Source organism: Cryptomeria japonica, chromosome 8 (assembly GCF_030272615.1).
Source record: "Cryptomeria japonica chromosome 8, Sugi_1.0, whole genome shotgun sequence".
Classification (NCBI taxonomy): Eukaryota; Viridiplantae; Streptophyta; class Pinopsida; order Cupressales; family Cupressaceae; genus Cryptomeria; species Cryptomeria japonica.
The window spans coordinates 16,136,391-16,152,533 of record NC_081412.1 but is presented as its reverse complement, the minus strand read 5'-3'; the positions used below and the strand labels follow the sequence as shown (position 1 = coordinate 16,152,533).

The following is a 16,143-nucleotide window of genomic DNA, read 5'->3' as shown; positions in this document are numbered from 1 at the left end:
CTCTCATTGTACGAGGATGGGGATACTTTATGTTCTCTCATATTGTGAAAAGGTTTGCAAGTTTTATAGTTAGAAGATCCATTTATGGAGTTAGTTTGGTGTTTCCTAGGTGAGAAAGGAGGATTGGTGAAGGTGCTTTATAAAAATCTCCCAAAGGGTTGTTGTGATCAACTCTTGCAATGTTCCATCCTTTGTTCAAAGTCATGTAATAAGGGGGGAATGTTGGATTTATTAATGTTTCTTTAGTTAGATAGTTTAGATTATATATAATAAATAAATAATTAGATGTTAGTCAATAGTTAGTTAAATATTAGTTTCTTGGGAGTTGGTGAATAGGATAGTTGGGTTGATACAAGAAAATGGAAGGCTTTAAAAATCCATTGAAGTCATTGTAAAATAATCCCAAACAAACCAATATTTTATGTTGTTCTTTATTGTTGTTCAACAATGGAGTAATATGCCTATGGTTTATTTCATCACCATTTCAATAACAACAGTACAACTAAAAGGAGTAAATGCATATGGAATAGAGGCACATGGAAAAATATTATCATATGATCAAACAATGAAGCATCCATTTAAAAAGAAGAATATTCAAAGAGGTTTCCAAGATAATGACATGGTCTTCATGTGGAATGCTAGATCAAATGATGTTGCAATGGATGCTTTAGCCATTGAAATGCCTAAATTTGACTAGATATTAGTTTCTTCTCATTTTCAACATGGTTTTAAAATTCTAAAGAAACAATGTATTCTAGACATTCTATATAGCTAACAAATAAACCACTCTTGAGTTGGGATCCTAGCTTTTTGCTAGTGTGTTTTTGAAGATTTGTTTGGCCTTTGTTTTTAACAATGGTCCTCTCACCTATTGTTAATGGCAAGTTCAACCTGGGTTTATAAAGGGTCAGCACCTTGATTTCCTGCATTTATTTTATCTTGCCTACGAATGGTTTGTATGTACAGGGTCAACACCCTTGTTTTGTTTCTTTTTAATATTAAAAACAAATAAAGGTTAATCAACAAAGAAAATTGAAGTTGCACTATCAAATGCATGTGTCGACAAATATTGATTTGTTGTGGAAAGATCATTGTGGGCTACTACTCAAATTCTTTAATCAAATAAAAATATGGCTTGTAGCATCATCATAGTGCATACTACCTCGTGATAGTAACTAGAGCTCCCATAGAGCTATTAGTTAATGTACCCATGGATTAAGCATTACTTCTTGCAAGTAATGAGTTCTACCATGCATGTATTATGTTGCATGTGTTTTTCCCTTAGACAATGGTGACACACGTTGGTTATAATGAAGTGCAATTATCTCAGTCACCTCCTTGTCATCTATTTTTGTGGCCTACTCTTAGAGATCGAAATTCCTTTTGTGCCTATAAGAGACACGCATTCCAAACTAGAGCTAATGTTAGGACTCGAATTCATAGTACAAGAAATTTCTTGAGTCCCAATCCTCTTGTGCTTTTGGCCTCTTTTTTACCATCATCTATAATCAATCAGAGATAACTCCAAACTTGGTCAAATTTCCTAATTGTTGTTTCTTTACATTCACCATATTCTTATCTTGTGCTAAAAGTTGCAAAAGTCCAAAAAGCTAAAGTGTGGAGGCCATCCATTCAATTCCTAAGGATTAGACATTTTTTTTAGATTTAAAAGTTTTTCATCCTAGCATGCCTTTCCTCCAACCCTCACCTTTTCCATTTTCCTCATCAATATTTCAAATTTTCTCATCTTGGCATGCTTTCTCCCAATCCCTACACACTAACATTTTACATCATTTTATAGTTCAAAGACACAATTTTAATTTCTTTTGTTGGTATTCCTTGTGGCATCCCCAACTTCTAATATTTCCCTTCATATATCTTTTCAAATGCTATGATTTGAGGGTACCTCTAACATGATACTTGTAGCATGGGTTATAAAGTATTCCCAACTCTTGATCCCTAACATTTCACATTGAGTCACCTTTTTGCTTGTGAGTTTGAACTTGTCCTTGTTTGAATACTTTAGATATATATTCCTTGGTACCCTCAACTCCTAACTCCCAATCATTTTCACAAATATATTTTTTGAAAACGATAATGTGAAGGTATTGTTATTTGTTAACTTTCTTCATGGGTTATGGTGTATTCCCTATCCCTAGTCCCTGACAAGTGGTCCTCCTTTCATTTTTCACACTTAAACTTTTAAAATTTCTCAAAGTATTGACAAGCAAGGGTCAAATATTTTTAAGGTTCACGAACCTTTAAATTTTTCAATAAGGTTCATTTTAAGATCAAAATTTGAATTGAAGGTTACTAAGTTCTAAGGTTGATCATGAATTTGCAAGTTCAAAAAGTTGTTGCAATGACAACAAAGGCTCCAAGTTGATTGTAAGCCCTAAAAAAACTCAAGCTAAAGGTTTCAATTGAAGGTTGTAAATATTATGTGATGATAGGTTTGTAAATTTGTGAAATCACAAAATGTCATCAAGGTTTCAAAAAAATTAAATTCTCTAATAGTTGTTAAAAGGACAAAGTGTCAACATCTTTGTGGGGTTCCAAACTTCCTAAAAAGAAAATGGAGTTCGACATAGCTCAAAAATATCAACAAGCTTGAAACCCCATATTTCTACATTTCCACAAAATCATTTTTGTAACTCACTTAATCTTCCCAAGATGCCATTGATAACCTAATTTGACTCAATCCAAGAGGTTTTTTTGTGTGTAAACCACATTACTTATCTAAAGAGTAGGTATTCACATGTATTTTGATGGAGGAGAATAAAGATGATCATGCAATCATTAATGTGGGAGTTGAGTTCCAACTCTAATGGTTCTCACACCTACCTTGAACACATGTTTAGTGCATTTCATGGGATTTAGGTTAATCTTGCATGCCAATTTATGATCTATCTTCTACCAAAATTTTGCGAACTCCTAAGTGAGAAAATAAAATGCTAGATATACCAATTTATTTTATACTAAAAAAAGGTTTCTACATATTCTAATGATTGTAATAGTTGAAGATTGTCTAGGGTTTTAACTCCTACAAGTCCTATCACCTTTAAAGAAATGTATATTTCTAAATCATGGGGAGGTAGTTGTATTATTAATTGATGTCTATTTAAATTGATTTTTTTTTTGGCAGCTTAAAGATCTTCAAGGAAACTTCTATGTGATACATTGTGACAAGTATTCTAGCATAAAGGTTTCCTCTTGATACATTTGCTAGTATGATTGAAATAGAAATTGGATAAATACCACAACATTATAATTTTTTGTTTTTTGATAAATTAAGTAGCAAACTAGGGTGTTGAACCCTTTATAGTAGAAGGCACTAAGGGAAAAGTGAAGCATGCCATCAACAAGCCACTTGCACCAAATGAGAAAAATTACAAACAACCCATATTAAGAGTGAGTTGACCTTTCACCCATAACTTGAGAATGAGTTTGGGAAGAGGGAGAAGAAAGACCTTTCCTCCATCTACAAATAAATAGTAAGCTACAAAACAAATATGTAGACTCCTAAGTATAGATTTGGAAATAGGAATTACAAAGGAACCTGTATCTCAAATTCGAGCCTGAAAGTGTTGGACTATGTGGCTAGTTATCCTAGTCCTAAAGGTGTCGATTGTGAATATCAATAATAGAATCGGGATTAAGATGTCTCTTAAAATATCTCCTTAAAATTTCATGAAAAAAGTGTTGGAATATGTGGCTAAGCCACATTGTTCAAGGCTTTCTGCTTCTTCAAAGTATGGTTCTCTTTGTGTCAGTCTGCACTTTTTGAAATTGTAATCCTTCTCTACTAAACTTGTAACTTGCACACACAAGAGAGTAAAAATGGTGTTGGGTTGATAGGAGTTTGCCTTAGTCAAACCCTAGGTTTGGAAGTAACCCTATAATGAATATAGATAGAATATATATGAAATCTAAAGCATTACACTGAACCACAATGATATTACCTCAAAGCTTGATGTTGTTGATGATGATGTAATGCTCTTTGGATGAGACCCACAAATGTTGATGCAATAACATAATATTTAATGCAGTTAGTAGATCTACACAAATTTTGGTAGCATAATGGCATGTAAATCAATACTTCAAGAACATGAAAAAACAAGAATATAAGAAAGATAGACAAGAGAGAAGAAACACCGATATACGTGGGGAAAACTCTTTTAGGTAAAAAACCCACACTCTAAAGCATCAAACTAATGTATTAATTTTCAACGAATTGTTACAATAAAATTGCAGGTGCATAGCCTTTACATGAAGTCTACATCATGTTCTTATGGAGGAAAACGAACATCATAACTTTGCAAAGAACAATTTCCTCACTCCTCTCTTAAAACCCACTTAGAAGACATACATTATATAAAGAAATACAAGTTTGAAGTAGCTTCTAGACCAAGCTAAAAGAGAGGGTCGTGCAAATCCTTGTGGCACATTTTTTCAGCCACCTATAAGCATGCAAATGACACTTGTGCATCATTTTCTAACCCATCTCACATACCTCCAAACTTGGGCACTTGTGTTTTGCTAATAATAGGTATGATAGATGCTCTTACTCACCTTATAATTGTTATATATGACAACACTTATAGTTGTAAAAGAATCCATCGTAAATGACTATAATTAACTGATTCTCTTACAACTCATAATAACATAAGATGCCTTCTAACACTTGTCCAACCCATCACAAGAATCTGTCATAACCTGTCATAAGAACCTGTCATACAATGATGACTTACATAGGTTTCTAAGACGTTGACACAGAGAAAAATATCTCTACCAAAGTGGGACACCTACATTCCCATTTAAGGACATGATAAATTCTTGCCATGTTCCATGTCACCTCCCAATGTGAAGACAACTCACCATGCTAGTGTGAAAAATTATGATGAGTAATAAATACAACTTAGGTATTTAATAAATAAATACATACAATGTCAGGGATGGCTAAGGTTGAGACACCTTAATTCTCAACATTCTCCCACTTGTCAAACACCTTACCATTACCAATCTAAACAAGATTTAATTGCAAAGGGCCAAACAAAGAGATGCACCATAGCCATCCATGAAACCACATGAATCTCCAACATGCTTTTGTGCTCCAATGAGATATCAATCCAAAGGACAAAAGCATCAAATCCAAGTGATAACAAGGGCTACAAATTGTTGTCACAATTCCACTATGCTCACGAGATATACAAAAGCATCAATGTATTCAACTTCAAACCTATTACTAGAACACAACTTTGAAGTTCAAAACATTTCTTCTAGAACAAGATTGAACACGAATATTTCAAACATGGTTAGAACAACCACAACTGGTTGTTAGCATCCAACCAAAAAACCCACATGAATAGAAAAAGAAACCACAACAATTGCTAATCCATCCAATCATCCATACCTCAAAGGTATTTGAAACATTAGTAGAAATCATACCAATAAAATGTCAACCCATAAACTACAATTCTGAGCTCGTTGTACCAATCTGTCAATGAACTCACACATCCAAGAATTCCCACTTTGGTAATGTCAAATCTGAAAATAAATTAAGGCATCCCAAGTCTACCAACCACCTCATGATCTAAAGATCATCCAAGTCTACACACATGCAACTAATATGTCAATATCACCAAAGTAAGACCACGATTTCCAAACCAAGGGGATAAACCATCACTATCAAAAGCTCCCATTGAAATGTGTAACTCTGAAAAATAACCAAGCTTAACATGACATCATGATAACCATGCTCTTAACGAAAATCATCCACGATTCTAACAAAATAAAAAAACTACACTTGCAATAACAACAATAAGTAGAACCAAGATCTCCAAAACTAGAAGATAAACAACAATATGCTGCAAGTCCCAACAACTAATTATCTAGGTACTCAAAAAACATCCATCCTCTCATCCCAAGTAACATACCCCACTATACAAATGATGATAGACAAAGCCAACTACCAAAGTTGGCATCAACACTGAATCAAACCTGGTGGATATAAACAATCCACTTTTGAATCATCCCACTGTAATCGATAGGTTGTGCATACCTACCAATCACATAGCTCGTAGATCTAAACATTGTAACATGCAAATTTATCATCACGTTAGTAAATTACAAACTAGGATATTGAAGAGGATAACATGTCAATTTTAAGACAAAAAAACCGAATCACCAACAAATTTGATTTGTCAAACAAATCCACAACTGAGTACCATAGTCAAGGAAATAAAAGCATTCTTGCAAATCTAAAAAAAATGTCTCTATCTAGAAAGCTCTAAAAGCATGAACACAATCTTTCCCACAAATCTACAAACCACGGATTTTTATTAACATGCAAAACTTGCAAAACCATCTCTGTCTAAATCTAAATCCATGAATACTCAAAATCAACACAAACCCACAACTTTTAGTAGAATGGGAAAACTATAAAACCTTTAGAGGAAATAGGTTGTCCAAAAGCTTTTAAAACATATAATACATACCAAATCCACTACCCATAAATAACTAGTAGCAACACATATACTGACATTTCCTCATCAAGAAAGCTACAAACCTCCTCGTACCATGCACATGACATACATGCAGAACTACAACTATCTTATTTCCAATAATATCCCCAAAGAATCGTAATCTAAAAAATAGCTTATCTACAGATCTACAAAACCACAAGTTTTGATTACTCGTGTAAAACCTGTAAAATCACTGTATCATCTAACACACATGTAAATCCACCACTTACCATCTAGAAGACCCATCAGTCCAAAAAATACCAAAATACTTAAACTAGAATAATGGAATAACACAAATAAGCATAACTGTAGATTTTGATTTTTGAATAGAAAATCTACAAAGCCCTTAGATCCAACCAACATGAAACTGAAACATGTAAGTACAACCAACCAAAAGGAAGAAGAGGTTCAAGAAGTCCAAGCCCACTTGTTGGCCAACTCCATAACCACCATAAAGTACATGCATACAGAGGAACTAAGCTATTCTAGAAGCTTCTAGATCATGCAATGATAAACTCCATAACCTACATGCATTCAAACTAATGAAACAATGCCTTCTAATGTCAAGACTAAAACCAAGCACCCAATATAAGCACATCAAACCATAGCCATGGCAAGTTTCTCCATATTACTAGGGAGAAAAAAATAGAAACCCAACATGAATACTCTAATGCACACAACAACATAATGAAATAGCATAGCCATGCATGAGGGTTATAATATGTTGTCAAATAGGAGCTTCCAGATCAATATTAAATCAAATACGACCCTATGATCAACTCCATTAAACTTTGTCTTCTCCATCCTTTAGGAATGCTTGTTGTATCTCGAAAACAAGATCAACTGCAAAACTTCCACTCAAACAACAATTAATAATCAATTGATTCCTTCAAAACAAATTCCCTCTAGGTTGCCAGACTATGAAATCACAAACTAAGAAATACCCAAAACCTTAAACACCATGGAAATTCACATGCATTGGCATGCACACACATACAACACACAAGCAAGTTCATGCAAATACACACAATGCACATGCAAGTACACACAACTCACATACATGCACATGCAAAACATGGATCTAAGCTTTGTACCAAATGAAAGGGAAAAATGAACCTAGAAACCCATCTAAGAACCAGTATGCACCTTCAACATCCTACGTTTTTTCTTTAAAATCTAATTTCAATAACTTCATGCAGGCACATACTATTAAGCCATTAAAAGCAAAAATATGCATAGTTAATTTATCATCCATTAACCTTTGAGGAAAGAGAATGTAGTTAGCAAATCTAAACTAATTTCAACAATATAATGACATGCAAATCAATACTTTAAGAACATGAAAGAACAAGAATAGAAGAAGGATAGATAGAAGAGAAGAAACACCAATATACATGGGGAAAATCCTTTTAAGTAAAAAAACCCCACTCCAAAGCATCGAACCAATGTATTAATTTGCAACAAACTATTACAATACAATTACAGCCTCATTGCCTTTACATGGAGTCTACATTTTGCTCATTTGGAGGAAAACCAACAACATAACTCTGCAAAGAACAATTTTCTTACTCCTCGCTTAAAACCCACTTAGAAGACATACATTATATAGAGAAACAAGTTTGAAGTAGCTTCTAGACCAAGCCAAAAGAGGGTCATGCAAATCCTTGTGTCACATTTTCCAACCAACTATAAGCATGCAAATGACACTTGTACATTATTTTCCACCCTCTCTCATATACCTCCAAACTTGGGTACTTGTTTTTGGCTAATAGTAGGTATGACATATACTCTTATGCACCTTACAATTGTCATATATGACAACACTTATATCTCTAAGAGAATATGTCATAAATGACTCAATTAACTGATTCTCTTACAACTCGTCATAACCCAAGATACCTTCTAACACTTGTCCAACATATCATAAGAATCCATCATACAATGATGACTTACATAGGTTTATAAGATGCTAACACATGGCGAAATATCTTTGCCAAAGTGGAACACCTACTTTCTCATATAAAGACAAAATACATTTTTGTCATGTTCCATGTCAGCTCTCAATGTGAAGACAACTCATTGTGCTATGTCACACTAGATGACAAAATTTGATGAAAAATAATACAATTTAAACATTTAATAAATAAATACATACAATATCAGAAATGAATTAGATTGAGACACCTTAATTCCATACTAAATTCATGTTAGTGCAACTGTGTCGTTTAACTTATACGTATATGATTATACTTTACCGATGCAAGTTGTTAGCATGAAGAACTTTGCTAACATAAATTCAAATTTACAAGGATACAAGTACATTTCTTCAAACAAAATTAACACAAAGACTGAAATTATATTGAATCTGGAGTATACAGCGTATCTTAAAGACGAAGTTATATTGAAATGGAAAGCTCTTGGATTTGTTTCATACATGTAATCTGCCATAAATCATAACGCAAAATAATTATTTCAGATAATTCTAATGGGACTCTCAAAACACCAGAAACACCTTTGTGCAGCTTGCCCCTTCAGAAACACAATGCTTCCAGTTTCAGCCCACAACAATAACGGTCGTGGTGGTTGTTTGCCATTTGGTGATACAAATCAAGTTACCACTTTAACTAAGGCTTCCAGAACAGCTTCTTTTGAGGGCAAAGCAGGTATGGCTCCCCTCTCTTTGACTGTTAATGCGCCACAAGCATTCGCAAACTTAAGCGCTTCTCTAAGACGCTTTTCATCCTGTCACAGCATCATCAAGTATAAGATTTAAATCACAATAGCCTAGTCTGAGAACGTGACAAGAAGTAGGAGAAATCAAATAAAAATAATTAGGAGGGTTTTAATATCAAGAAATTTATCAATATTAGGAACGACGCTACTAATACACATTGGTCTTTCAAGAAAAGCTGTTAAAAAATATTTCAGTGCTTATATGGAGCAACAGCAGGTCCAACATTTAATAGATACCATCACTACATTAAATGCATCAAGGCATCCGTTGGAGGTTTGTACATAAACAAATCTCCATTTGCATGATTTGCTGCTGTCTTGTGGTTCTATTCTTCATTGTATGTCTTTTCTATTGCCGCTGCTGCACATTGTTATTGTCTCAGCCTTTAGGCTATGGTTGTAACTTCTGTTGCTTTGTGTCTAAGTTTTAACATCAAACAGTCTATCGACTGTCTTAACTTTGTAATTCTTTTGCATTTTTCCAATAAAAATAAAAAATAAACAAATCTCCATTCGCCCATAACACGATTATATGCATCAAGAATATCTATAGTGGGTCTTTTACAGCGACGGATAAAATGCCCGATCCCCACAATGAAACTGAAACAAAATGTAATATATTTATTAATGTTTAAAACTATGCATTATAATTTTCGAAATTCACTATTAATGTTTACGAGTACTGCTTATAGTTCCTAAGAAAGAGAATCAAAATAGGCTTTGTCTGCCCTTTCAAGAATGCTTTTGTATTGTTTACAACCTATATTCCATGGCATTTCGGGAATGGGGATGGATGCATTTTGCGGATGACAGTTTGAGTGAATTTGATAGAATGGATATCTTTCATAAAAAAATTTATTTTCAATTTCTAAAGGTTTTAATTTAAGATTCATGTTTTCATATCAGATAGTTAAAACTTAAAACAATATTATAGATGATATAAGATCCTCCATCAAAAATATCTAAAAAATTTAATTATACATGGCAATATTTCTGTGTACTAAATTGTTATCATCATGTTGGTTGCTCATTTTGTTATTTTTCCTCTTCTTCATAGAGTGATGTGAATATTTATGCCAAAAAAAAATTAATATACAATATATTCAAAAGCTCTTATCCTCATTACAGTAAACTTTGAAAGAGTTATATCTATTACCTGCACAATGTTGAATTTTTAACTGAATAATGAGAACTTCTCAAATTAATTTTAGACTCCACTGTCATTAGACTCATTCAAATGACATTTAACTTTTTACCTTTAAATGTAATTACAACATGCTTACGATTTTATTATGATTGACAAATGTGCTGCTTTAATTGCATAAATAATGAGACATAATTCATATAAGCTGCCTCACATATCACCCTTTGAACAGATAATGCACAACTTTTTTAAAGAATCTGCATAATAACTCGAGCTTAGAACTATTCTTTTCCTGAACTCTGAGGGTAGTATCGTCAAGGTTGGCTAAGTATGACATATTATGAGTAATGATGCCATGTTTTAGTAGTACCATGCTATCTAAATCAGTAGTAAGATATTGAATACTTAATTATATGTAGATGGTCTAATAAAAGTAGTCAACCTAACAAGAAATATTATCAATTTCTAATATATTAAAAACGAAAAATGTTCTATTAGTGATCGTACGCTTATGAATAGAACCACATTCTGTATTAGAAACATTTCCTTTTTTTTGAGCCATTTCAGAGATGTTTCGGGGTCCCCAGAAAAAATGGAGACTACCAGGGATGTCCCTGCCCTCCTGTCATTTTGGAAAAATGCTAGGGGACAAGGTCGCCAATTTTAAGGCCTAGTTTGCATCCAATAAAACATACTTTAAAGAAACAAAATACAAACTTCAAACTTCAAACACAAATAAATGAGAGATGCCTTCATAAAACTGAAAGTACTCCTACAAAAGTGTTCAAGATCATGTAAACAATAAACAAAGAGAAAGCCTTCTTAGAAAGGTTAGCATGTGCAAAGACTTTAGATAAAAAAAAATGATATTGACGCTCTTGCTAATTGTTTGAATTATAGACTTAGTAAACATGAGTACAGAAAAGTTACAGTGAAAAGAACTAGAAAAAGATACAAAATTTGGCTATGCATGCTAGTAAAAAATGATTAGTATTTGCACATGGTGAGAAGAAGCCTTTAGGGGAAAAACAAAGGAACTTTATCTTACCATAGACTGTTGATGTAATTATCCTTCTAACAACTCCAATTTGTGACAGAATAATCTAATTCACCTACCACAAGGGTCCGTCCTTTGAATTGGTTTCCAACAACATTCATTGTGCAGCATCAGTTGCCATGATGGTAAGTATGCATGTATCATAATGGAGGTCATATGTTTGAATTCAAAAGGAAAGGAGTGTGTTGATGTGTATTTTATGCACTTCATACACAGAATAAAATACCAAGGTATCTTATCCTCTCTTGAACAAAATCTCCTCAAATGCTGAACTAAGTGATCACTTGAGGTCACTCCAAGGTTCCAAATGTCATTTCTTGACGTGTGGATAGTCTCAATGGTTGATGTGATTGTTGATAATCCAAGGGGGGCTTACGTTGTACATGAATGCTTAAATGTTGCTGGAACATGGAGATTTACTTGATTTGAAAAAAAGACAAAAGGGATTTATAGGGTTTAGAGAAATCTAATCGACTCCTAAGATCAATGATAGCATTGGATCATGCTTGGATGAAAGTATTCCTTAAACCGAGCTTTGCTTCGCCATGTTGCCAACAACTAACAAAACTGGTGCAATCTTCCATGGGGAATGAAAGGTTTTCATAGCATGAGCATTCATCCAAATACCCAATACACTGGTGCAACTTGAATAAATATATCCACAATTGAACTTAGCACATTTTAAGGTTCAAGCTAACTATGCACTGAAAAATCCCCTTTCTGCCCTGAACTGAAATTTTCTAATTTTTCTGCTTGCTGATTGGAATTTGAGGGGATGTTTTGACTTGCATTTGTTTCCAGGAATTTAGTTTAGGTTTAATGCTTGTTTTGCTTTCAATGAATGAATGATTTTGAATGCACATATAAGAAAATAAATGACTGATAGAATTCTGATCTTTATATCAGCCAACAATAAATTTCAAATTTGGAAGATTTAAGACATCAGAAATGCGTTAGGCATACCAGGAGTCCAACACCATGCCTGGAAATGTTTGTTTTATTCATAGAACTGAAAGAGATTGCAAATTAGGAGCGCCCAAGTGGTTTCAATTCCTCCAATGTGCTTTATTTACTTCTACTAAAATTATCTAAAACTTTTATTGAAGAAATAAGTACATCTGCTACAAGTTCTATCAGGCTCCCAGGCAAGATCACTGAATTTGCCTAATTTCTGATAAATCACTTTATTTGCTGATTGCTAATGCTAATAATGAATTTCCTTCCTTTTTCTAACCCTAAACATTGCTATATGAATTAATTGATGTCCCAGATGCCTCCAGAGTGGTACGGCCTGCTAGGAGAGGTCACGTAGGTGCTGCAAAAGGTTGTGGCTGCCTTTGATTGCTTCCCAAAGCTGATCTCCTTGCTATTACAGGTCTACAATTTGCTGATAAAGTCTGATTATTGTAGCCCAAACAGGAATTCTAGATGAATTCCTTAGCTCTGAGACTTGGGGTCTCATCCAAGCTCACCTAGTATTGAGGAGATTTTGTTCCCCAATGTAGCTCCGCTGCTATTCTGAATTTGTAGAGCTCTAATTCTCAGAGAATGCAAAAGATATGAATCATCGTGTCATAACCCCTCTTTGGACATGGGATTAAATAAAGATGATAATTAAAACATTTGTTAATTAACATTTAATAATATTGGAAAATCGTCTCATTTATGAGACTTCACGATTTTCCTTTAATATATGATTATTAATATTTATTATTTGTTATGATTATTATTTATTATTATTGTTTTATTTTAATGTAACGTTCCCAACTGACAACCTTCACATTCATGTTGTTCATTCTATATTGTAGGAAGACCATGGAACATATGAATGTTGGTTAACTTTGTAATGTCCCCACTTTAAAACACAATTTAATGATAAATAATAATGATAAAATTGAAATTAAAATAAATAAACATATATATATGTATTTTTTATATAATAATATAAATAAATAATAATAATAAAATATAATATTCATTAAGCGACTTAAAATGAATGAGATAGCGACTGGAATATATCATAGAACCACAATAACTATCGAAAGGAAGAAGACTGAACCAAGCTTCGGTGGGAGATGGATCAATAGCAAAATCCATTAGGAATTAATGGACAATGACTAACATAGGTCGAGAGTGATAACAATACTTCAAAGATTGAATATGATGATACTCGGCTAAGGCACGAATCCATTGCGATGAAAAGAACAATATCCAAGCTGGTGCAAAACTGACTATTAGCTATTGGTTATCATTCAATAGTCAATATTATTATAGAGAGATAATTAACACCTCGAAGGGAAGATTAATCGAATCTTTAGCAAAGATGGTTATCGCACCATGACGAAGCACCGCCAGACAAGGATTAAGTGATCTAGAACATCATTGACATTATAAGGAACATTACTAATAATTAGTGATGGGTTTGTCATCAATGATAACAATGTATTAAAGGATCTCTCAATAAAAAATTCATCGGGATAGAAATTTGTGTGCAATACCGATTCTGAAGAAGTTAAGGATGATTACTATTATCATCACGTGAGGTATGAACAAATTCCACATCGATGATGATTGGATTGCTATCCAATCTTAAGTACAAACACGGGCAATTAAGAATATTAATTATTAAGCACAATCAGTATGAAAAGATGATTAGTTAACAAACAACGCTTGTTAGTATGAGAGTTAATCATAATGGAAGAGGGTGTGACTAAGCATCAAGACAGATCAATCTGAATTTGAAGGCTAATCAATTACATTGTGAATAGGTGCGATTAGAATACAAATCTAACCAATAATGAAAAGGTGCTATTAGTAAGAGAAGAATAGAGGCATAAGACATATCCTTTGGCAATCATTCGCACGATATAAGAGAGCATTCACAATCTCCCAATTGATCATGGTGGATTTTGTATCTCTTTTATATATCTTATTGGATAGCTCAATCTGAGCATTTGACCTCGAGTCAAGAATCAATTGCATAAAGAACACATTCAAAATTAAAGAAGGCACCAACATTAACGCAAGCACTCAAAGGCCAATAAAAAACGACATCATCAAAGTTATTTATATCTTCATAATTCCAACTTGGAAGGCGTGAGGATAGCAAAGCCGAAGGCCCAATATCGGAGCATGTAACAATCAATTTGTATAGCAGACATAGCTCATTTTCATCGCAAGATATTACTGTCGTAATCTAGAATAGCGTTACAGTCATCATAGCATATACAAATAGATATATCAGATATAGCAATCCTACTGTTGGAAGCAATACATATCGTTTACACAAGCATATTGTGTATAGACATAGTTTCAATTCTTTATCACTACAAAAGGTAGAGCAGTAAACATTCATAGCATTTTCCATCAGTGTATATCAGACATTGCTACTCATTCAACATCAATTTTGCACATATCCATACATATATATCAGAAATATCAATAGGCATCTTGTGTAACATCTTTACTTGATTCTAATTGTAATTATTTGATAAAGTAAGAAGACAGAATTAGGTAATCGCCCCAGCCTTCTAAGGTAATCAAAAGGGGGACATTACACATCGAATGCCAAAATGAGAGCCTTCAACACACTTTTTTATTAACCTTCAACCCTAGGCACCACATTTAGGTTTCCAAATGCTAAGATTCCCAAAGCATATTCTCCTCAACTTGGGCGTACATTATAGAGGGTCATATTTTATTATTAAATGGACCCACTTTAATTTAAATGTAACTTGCCTAGGTAGGCGTGCAAAAGGGGTCAATTTATGTTTTTGCATTGAACTTTTATTTCAACTTAATAAAGTCACTTTATAATTATGTCTATTTTTAGAAAAAGTGACTTAGGAAATAAAATAACATAAAGTGCTTATAAAATAAATTGTCCAAGGCCAAAATTGGCTAACTATGAATCCCCTTTGCTAGGCAAACATCTCCTATCCATTGAATTCACCTGCGAAGATGGGTAACAGGTGAATCTTTGTCTCCTGAGTGACCACTAGGAAAGATGGGACATTACATGCATTGTAATTGAAAATCATCCAACCACAACTAGTATGAACCAAGGAATTATCAACATCCACACATTACTCCATCACAATCAATGAACTTCATCTAACATGAGGATCCAACAAGAAACCGTGCAATATGTAGAAGAAACAACACATTCCACCATGAATTCAATGAAAAGGTTGTTTATTTACAAGCTTGGCAACAATTTCTGCCTTCTCCTCCTACTCTACTCTACCTGCTAATGATCTGGCTGCCAACTCTACTAACTATTAACCCTTACAAATGAGGAGAGCAAGCCTTATATAGAGCTCCCTTTACAAATGAACGACCAAGATCAAATCCAAATCAATGGTCAAGATTACAAATGAAACGCTAATTAGGGTTAGTTATAACTAACTTTGCATTACATTTAATGCTTGACCAATGATAAAATTACATTTGAGGACACATGTCCAACATTGAATTCTAACCAATAGGAATCGAGGTTAGGTAAGATAAACAATATTTGATTAAGTGACTAGTGTCACTTGCTTCATCCTTGAATGAACTAGGTTCGATGTACTTGGACGTGTTGACCTTGATTGCTTCATCCTTGATTGATGAGTTGTCACCACCTCAGTATACTTGTAACTCATCACAAGTGTTTGTGGTTGACCAATATCTCTTGATACTCA

The 16,143-nt window shown here is 33.6% G+C and overlaps 1 protein-coding gene across 1 annotated transcript in view; it reads right to left on the bottom strand.

Moving 5' to 3' along the window:
• Positions 1 to 8,860: 8,860 nt before the first annotated feature.
• Positions 8,861 to 16,143, bottom strand: part of LOC131048794 (probable fructokinase-7) — a 139,625-nt gene continuing 132,342 nt past the window's right edge. Inside the window, exon 7 of the mRNA XM_057982862.2 lies at positions 8,861 to 9,266. Coding sequence (XP_057838845.1) covers positions 9,132 to 9,266 — 135 coding nt within the window. The 3' untranslated portion in view covers positions 8,861 to 9,131. The remainder of the gene's footprint in view (positions 9,267 to 16,143) is intronic.